This window comes from Hylobates moloch, unplaced genomic scaffold (genome assembly GCF_009828535.3).
Source record: "Hylobates moloch isolate HMO894 unplaced genomic scaffold, HMol_V3 SCAFFOLD_5, whole genome shotgun sequence".
Taxonomy (NCBI): Eukaryota; Metazoa; Chordata; class Mammalia; order Primates; family Hylobatidae; genus Hylobates; species Hylobates moloch.
The window spans coordinates 57,912,738-57,931,301 of NW_026652280.1; the positions used below are offsets into that span (position 1 = coordinate 57,912,738).

The 18,564-nt window shown below is 37.7% G+C and overlaps 1 protein-coding gene across 1 annotated transcript in view; it reads right to left on the reverse strand.

The window, feature by feature from the left end:
- The window catches only part of MIB1 (MIB E3 ubiquitin protein ligase 1), a 138,655-nt gene that overhangs the window by 103,461 nt on the left and 16,630 nt on the right, over positions 1–18,564 (reverse strand). Inside the window, exons 2-4 of the mRNA XM_032152659.2 lie at positions 8,138–8,309; positions 5,334–5,463; positions 111–215 (exon numbers count right to left, since the gene is read on the reverse strand). Coding sequence (XP_032008550.1) covers positions 111–215; positions 5,334–5,463; positions 8,138–8,309 — 407 coding nt within the window. The remainder of the gene's footprint in view (positions 1–110; positions 216–5,333; positions 5,464–8,137; positions 8,310–18,564) is intronic.

Below are 18,564 nucleotides of genomic sequence, written 5' to 3' on the forward strand. Positions count from 1 at the left end.
GTAAAGGTTCTGACAAAGGGAGATGGCAAAGGAAAAATAATAAAAGAGCAGTAAGAGCTATTCACCCATTCAACATTTTCTTTCACCTGCTATGGTTCTTCACTACTTACCATGCCCTCAAAGCCAACTCTGTAAAGGTTCTTAGCACCATTATCCCAGAGGACATATGCTGCGCTATGTGGGCTTGATGCACTCCAGTCCTGGATTTCTGTTACCTAACAGAAGTTTTTGAGAAAATAAGTTTTTTACAGGGGAGGGAAGAGCTTAGTTATTTTAATTATTACATTTAAATCTTAAAAATCATTTCATCTAGCAACCTGTGTAACAGGATCATGAAAAATACTTATTTGCCAAATATGTCACTCCTAACAGTTAAATTATCATTAGAGCCATATTTTTCCAGAATTATAAAGTAATTTCTGAAACCACCGTAGAAATTTTAAATCAAGAGGCTTGGGGATTACAGTGATAGATTATCAGAAAATAGAATTTGATAGAAAATTTAAAATATTTTTATTCTTAAAGGGATTCCTTTAAGAACAGTTTTTTGTTTTTTTGTTTTTGAGATGGAATCTCACTCTTGTCACCTGGGCTGGAGTGCAGCAGTGCGATACTGGCTCAATGCAACCTCCGCCTCCCGGGTTCAAGCTTCTCCTGCCTCAGCCTCCTGAGTAGCTGAGATTACAGATGCCTGTCACCACACCTGGCTAATTTTTGTACTTTTAGTAGAGATGGGGTTTCACCATGTTGGCCAGGCTGGTCTCGAACTCCTGACCTCAGGTGATCTGCCCGTCTCGGCCTCCCAAAGTGCTGGGATTACAGGTGTGAGCTACTACGCCTGGCAAGAACAGTATATTCTTTTAAGCCCATTACTCAATATGAAATTTAAAATCTCTGTAAAATACTCAAAATGATTCAAGATAAACCTTTTTGGTCAGCTAAAAGTTAACAAGCACAAAGCTTGCAGTTGCAGGCCACCTAAGCTAAAATGGCACGCCTACCATGGAAACCCAGACACCATCTCCAAGCCCCACACCCAACTAGTCTGATTCTTGAATTCACTGGATAAAAAAAAAAAAAAAATACTGGGGTTGCCATTACTTTAAGGCCTAGAATCACATACAGGTTGAGTTTACTTATCTGAAATGATTAGGACAAGAAATGTTTTAGATTTCAAATTTTTTCAGATTTTGAAATATCTGGCCGGGCGCGGTGGCTCAAGCCTGTAATCCCAGCACTTTGGGAGGCCGAGGCGGGCGGATCACGAGGTCAGGAAATCGAGACCATCCTGGCTAACACGGTGAAACCCCGTCTCTACTAAAAATACAAAAAATTAGCCGGGCGTGTTGGCCGGCGCCTGTGGTCCCAGCTACTCGGGAGGCTGAGGCAGGAGAATGGCGTGAACCCGGGAGGCGGAGCTTGCAGTGAGCCAAGATCGCGCCACTGCACTCCAGCCTGGGGGACAGAGCAAGACTCCATCTCAAAAAAAAAAAAAAAAAAAAAAGAAATATCTGCACTGTACTTAGAGCATCCCAAATCCAAAAATCTGAAATTCTAAATGCTCCAGTGAGCATTTCCTTTGAGTACCATATCAGTGCTCAAGAAGTTTCAGATTTTGGAGTATTTCGGGTTTCAGATTTTTTTATTTGGAATGTTCAACCTGTACATAAAAATGACAAACAGCATTAAACTTGGACCTTCTCAAGTAAATCTGACTACAGCAAAGAGTGGGAAGCTGCACACATGCAATTCAGATTACTCTTCTCCATCTTGATACTTACAATCGCAGCCATCCTTCAGTTACTTAGAATGACAGGCTGAAGTATAACTTTTAAGGTATACGCTTAAAAACTATTACTTTAAATAAGATATATAATGACTATTCTTTTTCATCCTGTACTAAAGAAATAGTTTTGCAAGCCAGGTATTTTATGATGTATTTGTGGAAATAAAAAGGTTTTATGTTTAAGATCTGATGAATCACTTGCAACATATTTTAAATTGTTAGTAATTTAGTCCATTTATTCTTTTAAATTTTGAAACACATTACACATTATAAAATATAGCATATGTAAATTTTTTTTTTTTTTTTTTTTTTTTTCTCTTGTCACCCAGGCTGGAGTGCAATGGCACGATCTCAGCTCACTGCAACCTTCGCCTCCTGGGTTCAAGTGGTTCTCCTGACTCAGCCTCCCAAGTAGGTGGGATTACAGGCACCCACCACCACGCCTGGCTAATTTTTGTTTTTTTTGTTTTTTTTTAAGTAGAGATGGGGTTTCACCATGTTGACCAGGCTGGTCTCAAACTCCTGATCTTGTGATCCGCCTACCTCAGCCTCCCAAAGCATATGTAAACTTTAAGGAATAAAAAAATAAACTAAACACCCAGTAATTATTACCCAACCTAAGAAAAAAAAATATAACCAGTACTTTTCAAGTCCCCTATGTCCATCTCATCAATCCCATCCTCCTGCCTTCCATTAGAGGTAACTACCATCCTGAAGTTAGAGTCCACCATTTACCTTAATTTGCTTTATGATTCCTGCTCAACTAACCACTATATAACCTTCTAAAGTAACAGTTTCTAGCACTTGAAGGTAAAACATGCAATCTGCAGCAAAAAGTTCCTTCTGATTCTAATACATTCAGATTCAACTTCATTTGTTTTAAAAAATGTGATGCTATATTAAGTCTGTATTTTACAGGATGAGTAAAAATCATTTGACTGGCTAAAAAACAAAGATAAATTTTGTTTAAATCAAATTTACTTTGAATTTCAAATTACTTGAAATAGAAGAAAGTTCATTAGTCAAGCTCCAAATCATTAAATGAAATTCCTTCATTTGTTAATATGGCTTGATTTATTATTGAGGGGGAAACAAAGTGGAAGGCATAAGAAAATAACTACAGTAATTTCACATGCAAGGAACAGCTGCTAAAACCATTAGGTATAATGTTGCCAAGAAACTCTGTAAAGGATACATCTGACAAAAATTTGCACCTGTTCATCAATCTCAACATCACTAATAGCAGAATAATCAGACTTTATGTGCCCCTTTATGTGATACAATAAAAAATACACAGCATCACATATGAGGTATGTTTGCCAAAATAAAATTGAACCTGAATCAATCTAATCAAGCCTCTAGATCTAACAACTAATTTATAGGAAATACAAAGATTAAAAGAACAAGTTAAAGAAGTTAAAGAATACTATAAAGAATCAATTGGCCAAATAGAATCTGGTTTCTTCAACAAATAAATGGTATTTTTTTTAAGTTAATAATTGTTGAAGTTGGGTATGAGTGCATGGTAATTTATCATACTATACTTTCTACTCAAGTGTATGTCTGAAATACTCCATAATAAAGAGTTTAAAAAAAAAAACAAATATGATCTAGTATACTTAATCATATTTGTAAAACAAACAGCTTTAAAAGACTAACATGTATAGCGAGACTTAAGATGCCCTTTAAGAATAGGCTGGGCGCGATGGCTCATGCCTGCAGCACTTTGGGAGGCAGAGGCAGGAGGATCACTTGAACCCAGGAGTTCAAGACCAGCCCGGGCAACACAGCAAGACTCCATCTCTAATACATATATTAAAAAAACAAAAAGGAAGAATACACTACATACAATTAACGTGGGTTACATCAGGGGAGTGGGATAAAGCATCCAGCACTGAAGGGAAAAAAGGGATAACTTTCTTCATTCACATACATAGGCCAAAACAAAAAAGTCAGACAACAGAAGTTACATTTGGTCTTAAACAATGTGCTTAACAATGTTACTCTAAAGATTTATTTTATGAAGTTCCCTCACTTGAAGTCACATGTACAAGATGGTTTCATTTCTTTTTCTTCGTTTTGTTCGTTTGTTTGTTTTGAGATGGAGTCTCACTCTGTCACCCAGGGTGGAGTGCAGTGGCACAATCTTGGCTCACTGCTACCTCTGCCTCCCAGGTTCAAGTGATTCTCCTGCCTCACCCTCCCTAGTAGCTGGGACTATAGGCGTGTACCACCACGCCTGGCTAATTTTTGTATTTTTAGTGGAGACAGAGTCTCACCATGTTGGCCAGGCTAGTCTCAAACTCCTGACCTCAAATGATCCACCCACCTCAGCTTCCCAAAGTGCTGGGATTACAGGTGTGAGCTACCATGCCTGGCCCTCATTTTGTTCTTAAAACACATGTGTTAAATCAAAGCAAACTAAAAATGTAACAGAATGACTCAAAGCCTCAAGAATGCCTTCTTTTATCCCAAAAAAGTGTCAATACAGTAAAAAACAGGAAGTTCCATTTATGTGGCTTCAAACAGCAAATGCCTTCAAAAGCTGATGAGGAAAGATGACTTCCAACCCCCTCTGACCATATAATTAACTATGAGGAAGAATATACAGTCGATTAAAATTTGATTTCTCACATACTCTTTCAAAAGAAGTTACTAGAATGTGTGTCCTACCAAAAGAGACAGTAAGCTAAGTAAGATGATCTAATGGGATAGAGAAAACATGAGATCCAGCCAGGAAAAGAAGCAAAGGCATCTTTGTTCATCACAGGGCTTTAAAGGAGCTTCCAGGATGACTGCTGGACACCAGGCATGGAAGGTGACCCGTCCTGATTGCAGCTGTGTAATATGTGGTGGCCAAACAAGTTGAAGGCTCTTGTCCCTACTGCCACTATACCGTTTTTATTCAACTGTGGACACACTGCCCAAGTGAGCCTGAATCACGTTCTCCAAGTGTACTTGGCTTATTTGGACTATGTAATGATGACATTCCCACTCTCCTCTTCACTTCCATTCCCTGCCACCTAGATCAGCTGAGGTCTCTCATTTCACCACACAGAATATTCTGCTTTGACCTACTCCTAAAACTCTGAGCCCGCTATGCTATCTGGAAAGGATTACAGAGGTAGCTGGGCTCAATAACAGCATAATTGCCCACTGCCCCTCAGAAACAGGTCTTTGAGGGAAGAGAATATAAAACAAGTCAATTCAAATGAAATTTGAATAGCAGGAAAGTTGAGGACATGAGATACTGCACAGGGAGGGACTGGCCCAAATGCGTTCAGAAAAGCATGCTAGGTAACAAAACGACAATATGAAACCTGAAGGTGGGAAGGTAAAACCTACCTAATGACCCTCTAAGGAACATCAGTGCTTACAAAAAGCAAGAACAATCTTTTTACTTCCAGAGAAAAAAAGAAATCAAGATTTTAAAAACCGCTACTGGCATAGAAAACAATGGACCAAGAAATTCATTTATAGTAGTAATAAAAAGCTTCTGAACATATAATACTCTAGAATACACAATGAATTCAGAAAAACACTGTACCTTTCCCCTACGTCCATTTCCTCCATCTTGATCTTCCCACTGCCAGTCCACTCCTCGCACCACTCTGGCACCTGCAAAGATTCCTCTGGCTGTAATCTTCTTAGATTTCCTACGAGACTCTAACAGAACCCTAAAAATAAAATTATTTATTTTCAAGTTTATATAAAAATAGGTAACAATAATTTACTTTTTAAAACAAAATTATAAAAACGTTATTTTGAAAGTAAAAAGATTCTTCATTGTTCTGGTTACTACCATAATAGCATGATACAGGAATACCTTTTATTTACCACAGGTGATGATGATGATGGCAGTAGTAGTTGTAATAATAATCACAACTAACTTTTACTGAGCTTTTATTATATAATATGTAAAAGCACTTGCATAGGAGTAAAGTGTGTTACACTCCTTATGAGAAAGTTATCGCTATATTATCCACTTTATCAATGAGGAAACTGAGTCTCAAAGAAGTAATGTGCCCAAGGCCACAAAAGTTAAAATGTAATGGACTCCACATACGATCCTAGTCTAAGCATTTCAGGGTATCAGGGTATCACCATACTCTTCACTATTGTAGAGGTGGCAAACTCAAATCTCTATAGCTTCCAGGTGAGTAATATAAATGACAGCCCAAGAAAGACAGCACTACAATGGCAAATGGCACTTGACCTCAGACTTGGGAAGATAACAGGGAATGGCAGGGACTTTGGTTGACTCAAAAGCATCATCAGTCTAAAGGGTCCAGTCTAAAGGGCTCCATTGCTTCAACAAACTGTTGCCAAGAACAAACATAAGCCCAGTATTGACAGTCTTCTGTATTGGGAGGAGGCGGTGGGGGGAGCAGGGTGTTCTACGAATCCATCAACATATTTTTGTGTGAAATCACCTGTTTTTAAAAACTAGCCATTATTCTTGCCAGGCGTGGTGGCTCACGTCTGTAATTCCAGCACTTTGGGAGGCTGAGGCGGGTGGATCATGAGGTCAGGAGATCGAGACCATCCTGGCTAACACGGTGAAACCTTGTCTCTACTAAAAATACAAAAAATTAGCTGGGCGTGGTGGCGGGCGCCTGTAGTCCCAGCTACTCAGGAGGCTGAGGCAGAAGAATGGCGTGAACCCGGGAGGCGGAGGTTGCAGTGAGCCGAGATTGCGCCACTGCACTCCAGCCTGGGCGACAGAGAGAGACTCCGTCTCAAAAAAAAAAAAAAAACTAGCCATTATTCAAAAATTTAAGAGTATTATATTGATAATTTGACTGTGTCCCCACCCAAATCTCATCTTGAACTATAGTTCCCATAATTCCCACATGTCGTGGCAGGGACCTGGTGGGAGGTAACTTAATCATGGGGGCGGTTACCTCCATGCTGTTCTCTTGATAGTGATTTCTCACAAGATCTGATGATTTTAATAAGGGGCTTTCCCCCTTTTTTGCTCAGCACTTCTCCTTGATGCTGCCATGTGAAGAAGGGCGTGTTTGCTTCCCCTTCCACCCTGATTGTAAGTTTCCTGAGGCCTCCCCAGCCATGCTGAACTGTGAGTCAATTAAACCTCTTTCCTTTATAAATTACCCAGTCTCAGATATTTCTTCATAGCAGTATGAAAATGGATTAATATATGTATGTATCAGTAAAATACATCTGTGGTCTGGATTTTACCTATACTAACCTGTTCTCACAGTACTACGTACTTACAGAAGATTATGAACCTTGATAAAGATTCTACACTCAAGTATCTGGTCCAGCTTGGTTCTCCAAGACCATGTATCCATATTGTTCTACATCTTTCTCATTCACATGATCAGAAAGGTTTGGAGATTTTTGTTTTGTTTTTCTATTTCATTGTTCTATTCTTTTCATTTATTTACTTATTTTAATAGAGATGAGGTCTTACTATGCTGTCCAGGGTGGACTTGAATGGCTGGCCTCAAGTAATCCTCCCACCTCAGGCTTCCCAAAGTGCTGGAATTAAAGGCATGAGCCACCACGCCCAGCCTTATTCATTTTTACAATGTCTTTATTATTCCTTAATTTTAATTGCAAACAAAAGACAAAAATAACCAATTTGTTCAAAATTACTCAGTTAATAAGTGGCACAATTATGATCTACACCAAGAGAGTCTGACTCCAAAATCTATTTATCTACTCCTACTCCTAGCTGCCTCCCTATGACTGGCTGGATTCTTGCTCGTTTGCATTATCTGTATCTACATGAGAAGATCCCATCACCTAAAACTCTGCACCCATTAACAATGAATACTCCTCTCTCATTGCTCCTAAGACACTTAATACACATCTCTAACACAGTCTAAAACGTCACATGATAATCACTGACTCATTATTTCCTTTAATTTGTAAACTCCTTAAGAATACTATGTGTCTTATTTATCTTCTAGTGTCCATAAGCATAGTAGATGCCGTATAGTCCTAATAAATGCCTACTGACTCAATCAGTGGGCCCTACCATTCATCTGATATCAATTAACAGACTAGAAGGCATAGTGAGAAGAAAATAATTGGTATCTTTTTGGATGCCCTTGTATTTCCAAATGTACAGTAGTGCTAACCCTCTAAGCCAGAGAAAGAATAGCCCAGATTACCTTGGAAAAGTACAGACAGCTCCATCTTCAAAGAGCTCTTCCCTTGTTATATGGCAGATTTGGTCCACCTCTATCCTACTCTTTGGTACCTCCTGTTACTAAACCAACTGTCAGAAGCTATTTGCTAATCCTATTTTTAAGGCCTAGAAGTACATAACTTGAATACAAACAAAAACCCTCGGTTGAAGAAAACAAGGGTTCTCCCTACCTCTCACTTCCTGGTGTAGTAATTCGGTAAAAGCGATGTCTTAAGTGATGTTTATCTCCATGATAACACACTGTGCACAAATCATAATTTGTACACTCTGCACATTTCCATCGAATGCCAATGATTGGTTGCTGGCGGCAGGTATCACACATGGTTCCATCATGCTTGATGCCTATTAAAACAAGGACACATGCTCAGATTAATCACACATTTTATTTATTTGAATATTATTCCTTGGGGGAAAAAAATAAGAACAGAACATTTTACAAGATATTCTAATAAATTAGGAAATAACACTTCAAATTTAACACATATAGCTTCAAGATAATGGATCTCAACTATTTTAATCAATGCGAATTATAATATTTTCCCTCTGCTCCCTTTTTCATTAGTAAGAACACATCTCAGTAACTCTTTCCTCGCTCTCATCCACAAACCAGAACTTAAGTTCAGCACAGAGAAAGAAAGAATCCTTTATCACTAAGGAGATGTTTCAAACTACAAAACCTCAGAAATCTTTGAAAGAATTTTCAACTATTTTCTAGGTAAACAATTACTCCAAAAGAAAAGACCATTTTGCCTTCATGATATCATAGAAACAAATTATCAATTAACTTAAGCATTTACCACCCTTAGATATTGACAAGTTTTTCCCATAGTCAAGAAAATTTAGAAAATGATTAGGAAGCAAGTTTCCCTATTTTAAAGGAAACAATACACTATAGTGGGGTTTTATCCCCTTAGGGAACAAGAAATAATAAGCTCTAGAAAAAATAAACACTTGGTAAAATGACCTCCACTAAAATTAATCACATGGATGAATAAGACAGACATCAGAACTATAAAAGGTACCAATATAAGTAATGAAAACAGCCTTCATTTTCAGGTGAAATAATTGGGGGTAATACTCCTTTACTATTCTATTGTTATATTAATATCACTTGTTCAATAAATAAAAACTAGGATTTTTTTTTTTCAACAATGTGTGGCTTGTCAACATCAGTGTCACTACTTTATAAACACATCCTGGATGGTCAAGCTCAATGCTGACCAAGCAAGGGCAGTATTATCTGTCCAAAAGTGACACTCTCCTGGATTCAAGTTCTGACTCCGTCTGTATTTGCTTTTATGTCCTTGAAAAGGTCGTTTTATCAGAAGTATTTATGTATAAAATAATGTAGTTGTTCTTTTTTTTTTTTTTCCAAAATAACTGGAGGGAGGCAGAGGGGAAGTAAAGTGGGATTTAGGTCAAACAAGATTAGCTGTGCTGAAGTTGGGTCATGGGTACATGGGAGTTCATTACATTATCTTCCTCTTTGTATCCATTTAGAACATTTCCATAATTAAATAGAAGAAAGGAGCCCTTTCATTCTCACAACCTCAGTCCCCTTTGGAGAATGTAATATTTCTTTAAAGGTGAGACAACGTGTTCTAAAAATCAAATAACATGCTACATATGTAAAAACTAGAGTACGAAAGTGGCCATATTACTAATATAATACACTATTGCTACTTCCCAATAAGAAGGAAAAAAAACACCTTATGTTACTCATTTTCTATATTCAGATAACCAGATTCTAAACAAAGGGCCAAACTTGAGTGTATGCCTGTTTTGAGGGAAAGGGAGGGGAGGGGCAAGGATCAGGAAGGAAGAGGGAGGGAAGGCAGGAAGGAGGGAAGCAGGGAAGGAAGGAGGAAGGGAACGAACACCTGAAAGAATTGGGATACCTACTGGACTACAAAAAAGCCTGATACCCCAACACCAAATATGTTTTATGTGCAATCCTTCTGCAGTCTCCTGTCACATAAATGCTTGACTGTAGGGACAGAAGACAGTGGACATGAGGGGCTACTGATTCATTCAGAACTATCTCTTTATTCCTACTGCAGGCATGCCCTCTGCTGCTTTCAAGTATCACTCTTAGAGCCATGTTCATGCCACTGCACTCCAGCCTGGGCAACTAAGAAAGACTCTAACTCAAAAGAATAAAAAAAAATAAAAAAATAAAAAATCACTCCTGCTGCAGTGTGGAGAAAACAGGTATGAAAAAAGTAAAAGTGGCTAGAGAAAGGGAGTAAGGTTAAGAGAAGTTAGTAGCAGTCCAGCTAAGATAATGGTAGCTTAAATTAGGGTGCTGACAGTAGAAATTGAGAGAAATGGGTTCCAGAGATATTTAGGGCTTGGTAGCTATGGGTCAGGAGACAAAAGATGTAGAGGATATAAATGAGAAAGTCTAAATGAGAACATTCAAGAGAAAATAGGTTATTAGAGATATTTAGCAATTAAACAGTAAAATAAACTGAAATCTAGAACTGCTCTGCTTAAAAACAAGAAGGGAGTCACAAACAAAAAAATAAGAATATCTAATCAAAAAATACAAGCTCAGGTCTCCATTGATAGAAACTCGCCTGGGAAACTAAACAGGAAAAAAAATCAGGAAAAGTTCCACAGAAATGATGGACGAGTAGATCTTTCTAAGAAAGGAAGAAACCACAGAAAAGCAGAGTATGTTCAATGAACCAGGAACAACTTTGCTTAGCAGAAACATGCAATACAGCCAGAGACTTGGAGATAAATTATAGAGTCAGGCTAGAAATTAACAAGATCAGACATGATTTCTAACCTGTATACAATACAGTATTTAAACTGCTACCTCAAATGGTAAAAACAAGCGTATGTGATTTAAGAATTTACTTGTATAACTTACTATCCACTTAATATTCAAAATCAACTTAAATACTCTGGGACCAATATTCTCATCTATAAATTAAGAAAACACTTCCTTTCACATGGAAAGAGACATTGTGAGGCTAAATTGTTAGAAACTCCTAGAAACAGAAACTTCATTTAAAAAAAAAAAGAAAACAAAGTGATAGGTAAACATACTTTGAAAAATTTTAAAGCAAAATATACATATAAAGAATTATACTGCACTTAACTTCATCTTAATATAGATTTAGTAAATGCACTAGTCACCTATTTAAATATCGTAATCAGAATCATCACCTATCCCAGACAAATTCTGCAATACTTATACAGAAATCAAAGAGCTTAATAAAAGTTTAAATTTTTCAGAGACTGTATATGGGAAACATTTAATTATTCATCTGTGAATTAAAAGATTAAAATAAACTTCTAAATAGCAATTATATACCATATTACTAAAGTAACTAAAGTAATTTGAAAGTTGGTTTCTGTAAAGATTTGCTTAGGTTCCTTCCTGTTTTTGTTTGTTTTTAGTTTAAAGTGATATACATGGCATCTCTGATGCTTATACTTCATGTTAAATGCTCCTACTCACCCAGCTGCTTCCTAGGATTAATATACACTCAGTGTAGAAAACTTGGAAAACCACAAAGGCTAATCCCATCAGCACATCCAGGGAATTATCTTTCTAGTTTTTGTATTACATGTATTATGCAATTTAGATGCAAAAATGTCACATTGTAGTTCCTTGCAAACTACTTTATAAAATGATATTCTACCATGTCAGTAATAATTCTTCTACAACATGGTTTAATAATTGTACAGAATTTCCCACTATTAATTAACATAATTTACATATAATAATCCCATATTTTCAACAGTGGTTATGTTAACTTTTTGTCTTTATCTACCACAAACAAATATCTTTGAATGTGCCTTTTTAAAATATTGAAGGCAGCATCAAAGTCTTTTATGGCATTTGAAACACTCTGTAAGTGCCTTCTATAGAGATTGTATCCATTTATATTTCCCTTTCAGCAGTATCTGACTGGCTTTCTTGACACATCTTTAGCATGCACTGAAGTAATATTTTTAATCTGTGCCAATTTGAGAGGAAAAAAATTGGTATTTCTTATTTTCTTTTTAAAATTATAAAATTAATAACACACTTATAATAAAACTTTAAACAACCCAAAAGCATACAGAACAAAATGTGAAAGTCCTCCCCACTGTGCACTCCCACCCATTATTAGCAGTTTGGTGGGGGTTTCCAGATTGTTTTCTGGGTACACATTTTCTACGTGTGCTCTCATCGGCACGTGTGTGACTTCTGAGGCTTCATGCTTAGAAAGACTTTCCGTAAAATGGTAAAATATACTATTCAATTCTTAACCTAGCACTTTTATGGTTTTCTCAGCATTGGCTCAGAGCTCCCAGTGCAGGCAGGTTGTGAATCCTGAGGGGAGAGAGAGTGACAGACAGACAGACAGACATGGACAGACAAGCAACATCTGCCTTGACTTTTGTGACCAAACCTCAGAATTCACAGTGTCACTTCCTCTATACTCTATTAATTGAGGCAGTTACAAATGTCTTCCCAGGTCCACTGAGGGAGGGAAGCAGCCTCTTTAGGTGGAATGTCATTGTCTCCTAAGAGCAGGTGGGATGGGATGTAGATTGGTGTGGCCATCTTTGAAAAATAACATCTGGCATGCCTCTCCTCCATTTTAAATATACATTTGGTCTTCCAGGAATAGAACTGTGTATAATGCCTATATAAAACAGGGGTATACCTGTATTTCAGTATTAAAGTGTGCATTTTAAAAAACTAATTAAATGGATTGTTATTGTTGGCATTTCTCTTTACAAATGGCAGTTTTATGAAAATTTAATATTCAGTTTAATAGCCCTGCACCAGACAATTATGACAGTTCTTCAAAATCTTTTTGTTTATGGGTTTCACAATTTACCTTAAAAAAAAAAATACTTTGTGTGACCTAGAATAGTTTTGTACCTAATTTTGTAAACTTTTGATATTTGTGTTAGAAGCAATAATATAGAAATAATTATAGAATTATTTTTCCAAAATGGACATTATATGAAATTGATTACATATTGATTTAAAGCAACCTCACTGCCACACACCTGAAATCAGATTCTAATAACTGTATCTGTCTTAGCACAGGAAAGCCGACAAAAAATACCATAATTAATATCAAATACCAATGATAGTAAATGTCCACAAAATGGCTAAGTTTCTGAACAAGGTCTAAAATAAATCTGATTTAGATCCATCATCACAAAAAAGTAAAATAGACTAAACAAATCAGTATTCACTGCACACTTAGAGGTTTATCCTGAATTAACTGACTGTGCAGCTCTTCAAATGTGACTTGGTTGATGAAAGACGTAGGGAAAATGTATCCCAACTACCCCACTCAACTACAAGAGAAAAAAACTGTCCAGTTTGCAACCACTGCCTCATTTACATATTTTTCATTTCTAAGTTCATTTTCCGCAACATAAAATGATAACAGTCATGAGCTCATAAGCTATGTACAGGCTTTCTTTAAAAGGAACCATTTAAACACACATGACAACTGGTTAAAAAAAATCTATAATTCATGGTTTTAAAGAATACCTCAGGAAAACCATTAATGCCCACAAAAGCACATCCAAATGCTTTCTTGGTTCCCACAATTCGAATGCCAACAAAGCTACTGAACAGCTGTGAAACAGACTAACACTAAGAATTGAAAAATGTAAACAAAGCAACCCATTCCACTACCAAAATGAGCACTATAGAATTTTTAATAAGAATACAATTAACTGACTTCAAAACAAAAGTTGGTATTTAAAGAAAACATAAAACAGAAGAAAAGGCATTAAATAAACAAGATCAACATTTTACTAATCTCTTACTGTACTGTGGTAGCTTTTTTGTTTCCCTCACTACATCCACCCAATTCATTTTCATCTAAAACCATTAGCCCTGGCAACAGTTTTTCCTTAAAATTTTTATTTCATAAAATTTAATTCCTTAACTGAATCCATTAAGTTCTTTTTTTTTTTCCTCTCTACAGAATACCATATTACCCTAAGGAGTTAATGCCCTTTTCCTTTGCTAAGCTTTATGAAGACATCTGCCACCGTTAAATGAACCACCTGATGATAGCTTTTGACTCATTCTGTTAATACTCAAATGACCATCTGCTCTAAGTTTTAATGGTATCTTGCCTGAGTTTAACAACTTAGAGAATTTGTATAGCTGAAGTATTTTTGTTGGAAAATTTTATGAAAATAGTAAAACATGTTGCTTAAGATCAGTAACTACATTCTTAAGAGACCTAATGAAAATAGCTCAAACTCAGAAAGCACTGATTTAAGTAAAATGTTAAATATCTGGGTAGAAACGATGGCTGAAAGAGAAAAGTAGAGTTTTCACTACAAGCAGTTAAATACATATGAAGTGCTTCAACAACAGAACAAAAATCTCTAAATTATCACTTCGTATAATAGCAAAAGTAAAAAGTAAACAACATAATTGTTCATTAACAACAGAATGGATATATATATTAGGGACACAATGGAATACCAAAAATGAATGTTCAACAGCCATGCAATTCAACATGGACATACCCTTCACCATAATGCTGAATTTTTTAAAATACAGAATACAAAGGCCAGGCGCGGTGGCCCACAATTGTAATCCCAGCACTTTGGGAGGCCGAGGCAGGCGGATCAAGAGATCAGGAATTCGAGACCAGCCTGGCCAACATGGTGAAACCCCATCTCCATTAAAAATACAAAAATTAACTGGGCCCAGTGGCGCGCACCTGTAGTCCCAGCTACTCAGGAGGCTGAGGCAGGAGAATCACTTGAACCCGGGAGGAGGAGGCTGCCATGAGCCGAGATCACGCCACTGCACTCCAGCCTGGGCTACAAAGCCAGACTCTGTCTCAAAAATATATATATATTTTTTTAAATATATATTTTTATATATATATTTTATATATATACACACACATATGTATAGAATACAAAGTGCTGAAACTAAATACATATTATTTACAGATATAGAAAAATGTGTAATATAAAGAAACTCATGGGAATGATAGAAACTAATTTGTGACAGCTGGTTACCTTAGGCGAGGAGGGGAAGGAATGCAAGTGAGAAATACTACACAGGGTGTTCAAATGTATTAGTAATGCTTTCTTTCTAGATGGATTCCCAGTTATTCGTTATATTACTCATTTATTCACTTGTATATATATTATGTAATAAATTTTAAAACTTTTTTTAAAAAGAAACAGTCCTTCTAGACTAGTATGGTGCCTAGCTATACCCTAAACTTTGCCCAAAGTCAAAGATTTCGCCTAACATCAAAAAAAATTTACAAGTCAGCTGGGCGCGGTGGCTCACGCCTGTAATCCCAGCACTTTGGGAGGCCGAGGCGGGTGGATCACGAGGTCAGGCGTTCAAGACCAGTCTGGCCAACATAGTGAAACCCTGTCTCTACTAAAAATACAAAAATTAGCCAGGTGTGGTGGCACACGCCTGTAGTCCCAGCTACTTGGGAGGCTGAGGTGGGAGAATTGCTTGAACCCAGGAGGCGGAGGTTGCAGTGAGCCGAGACCACGCCACTGCACTCCAGCCTGGGTGACAGAGTGAGACTCCGTCTCAAAAAAAGAAAAAAAAAATTACAAGTCAACCTTTATTCAAATGTAACTACTTACTGTGGCATAACTGTTGATGTCATTCAACAAACCAAGAAATTCTAATTTATGGATTCATTCAACTTTAACCCCAAATCAAATGTAACAAAAAGTATTACAGAGACTAAGGAGGGTTAACCAACAAGAATATCCATCTTATTTTCCCTGAACCGTCAAAATATTTAACTGGTTTAGAAATTGCCTCAACTCTAATTAAAATTCCTAATGAGGGCAAGGCCTTTGTGACCTGCCAGCTGGTTGGTAAAGTCCACATTCCTTTCTCTTAAGAAATACTAAATTAATGAAAATAGGTTTGTTGTTATTAATAATACCAGCCACTATCTATTAGTACCAAGCTTGGTTCTTTACACACATTTTATTTAACCTTCCCAACAATTCTAAAAAGTAAGCAATTGTTATCCCCATTTTATGGATGAAGAAACTGAGTCTCAGACAGGTTACCTGCCTGAAGTCACACAACATTAGTATAAGTGGCAGGTTCAAATTCAAACCCAACTGGGTCTGATCACAAAACATGGCCTCTTAAAGCACTTCATTTACTCTACCAGGGTTTTTTGTGGTTTTCTTCCGCACCTAGCACGGATCTTATTTAAAGAATAATTACATATCTAGGGCATCATGTTCCCCCATGCACTCTACTGGATTTAGAGTATAAGTTATTAAATCCTATTTCAATATTCAAATAAATCTCAGACACATTTTAAAATGTTAAAAGACTGGCCAGGCACGGTGGCTCACACCTGTAATCCCAGCACTTTGGGAGGCCAAGGTGGGTGGATCGCTTGAGGTCAGGAGTTCGAGACCAGCCTGGTCAACATGGTGAAACCCTGTATCTACTAAAAACACAAAAAAGTAGCCGGGCATGGTGGCACGAGCCTGTAATTCCAGCAACTTTGGAGGCTGAGGCAGGAAAATCGCTTGAACCTGGGAGACGGAGGTTGCAGTGAGCCGAGATCGTGCCACTGCTCTCCAGCCTGGGCCACAGAGTGAGACCCTGTCTCTGTGCAGTGGCACGATCTCGGCTCACTGCAACCTCCGTCTCCCAGGTTCAAGCGATTCTCCTGCCTCGGCCTCCCAAGTAGCTGGGATAACAGGCATGTGCCACCACAACCGGCTAATTTTTGTATTTTCAGTAAAGACAGGGTTTCACCATGTTGGCCAGGCTGATCTCAAACTCCTGACCTCAAGCGATCCACCCGCCTTGGCCTCCCAAAGTGCTGGGATTACAGGCGTGAGGCACCGCACGGCCTAAAAGACTGTCTTTTTTAAGTTAATTTAAATAGTGTAGTTGACCACCACACCACCTACTTCCAACTCTTACTATGCATTAAGAAAATATCTTGAGCTGCCAAAGGATTATGTAGGAAAAAAAGAAAATGTCTGTGAAGGTGTCACCCAAAGTTCACAACTTCTTTATACCTTTTCTGTTAGACAAATTATTCTATTTTGGAAGCCTCTGCCAGTCTATTACAAGTATGCATAATGCCACACACATTCCAAAAAAAACAAGTTCTCAAAACTAGACATAAAACTGGCAATTTTAATAATGGATTTGCTTATATTTTTGGCATTTTTTTACATAGGAGTAGAAAATTAGTGAGGTGAAACATAAAGTTAAGGAAATACATTTTGACTCCAGGTGCAATGGCTCACGCCTGTAATCCCAGCACTTTGGGAGGCCCGGGTGGGCAGATCACCTAAGATCAGGAGTTTGAGACTAGCCTAGCCAACATGGCGAAACCCCATCTTTACTAAAAATACAAAATTTGCCGGCCAAGGTGGCGTACGCCTGTGATCCCAGCTACTTGGGAGGCTGAGACAGGTGGATCACTTGAACCCGGGAGGCAAAGGTTGCAGCAAGCCAGGATTGCACCACCGCACTCCAGCCTGGGTGACACAGCAAGATTTCATCTCAAAAAAAAGAATTTTATACATTTTGAAATAACTGCACCAACTGGTAAAAACTCATTTGATTTTAGAAGCAGAACACCTGTGTACCTTGAACTACCCTGATTTCATTTTACAGGTGATGAATGAAGGCTTGAAATGGAGGGAAAAAAATGACTGACAGACCAAGATTTGAATCTCCACCATTAACTTATTACTTGTGGAGTCTTGGGCAAGTTAGTTTATTTCTCATGGCCTATTTTATCATCAATAAAATGAAGCCTAACAAACAACGAGATAAAGTATACAATGCCTGACACATGACTCGAGCTCAGTAAATGTTAATCCATTCCACTAGTTAATAGGCTCAATTGATAAAATCGTTGATTTCCTGGCTCCTAAGCTACTGCATTTTCTACTAGCCCCTGCAAAGAAACTGGGGGGTAAGGGATGAGTAAGGCACCATGATGTAAAATATTTCAATTCAAAGCTCTCAGGATTTCTTATCTGAGTGCAAAACTGCCACAAAAATTTATTTTAATATACAAAGTCTCTGCTCCATTTCTTGTTGGTTTAGGAATAAAATTATCATCAAGACAATAAATCCACTCCTGAGGAAACCAAATACTCTTATCGTTAAGTGTGCTCTGGGAATATAAACGAATTCTAACCCAAGCAAATATCCATGAAAATAAATTTGCTGTTAAAAAAGTTATAAATATATAAATAAATAAGTATTCCAAAGCCAAAAATGAATGTCTGGACTATCTGCTGTTTTCCATTTCTTATGACATTATCTCCTCCACTAATTTAAATACTACCTTATCTTGGTCATGTTCCACAAGTGCATTTTATAAAAGCCAGTAGTTGGCCGGGCACGGTGGCTCAGGCCTGTAATCCCAGCACTTTGGGAGGCTGAGGCAGGCGGATCACGAGGTCAGGAGCTCAAGATCAGCCTAACCAACATGGTGAAATCCCATCTCTACTAAAAATACAAAATTTAGCTGGGCGTGGTGGTACGCGCCTGTAATCCTAGCTACTCAGGAGGCTGAGGCAGGACAATCGCTTGAACCCAGGAGACAGAGGTTGCAGTGAG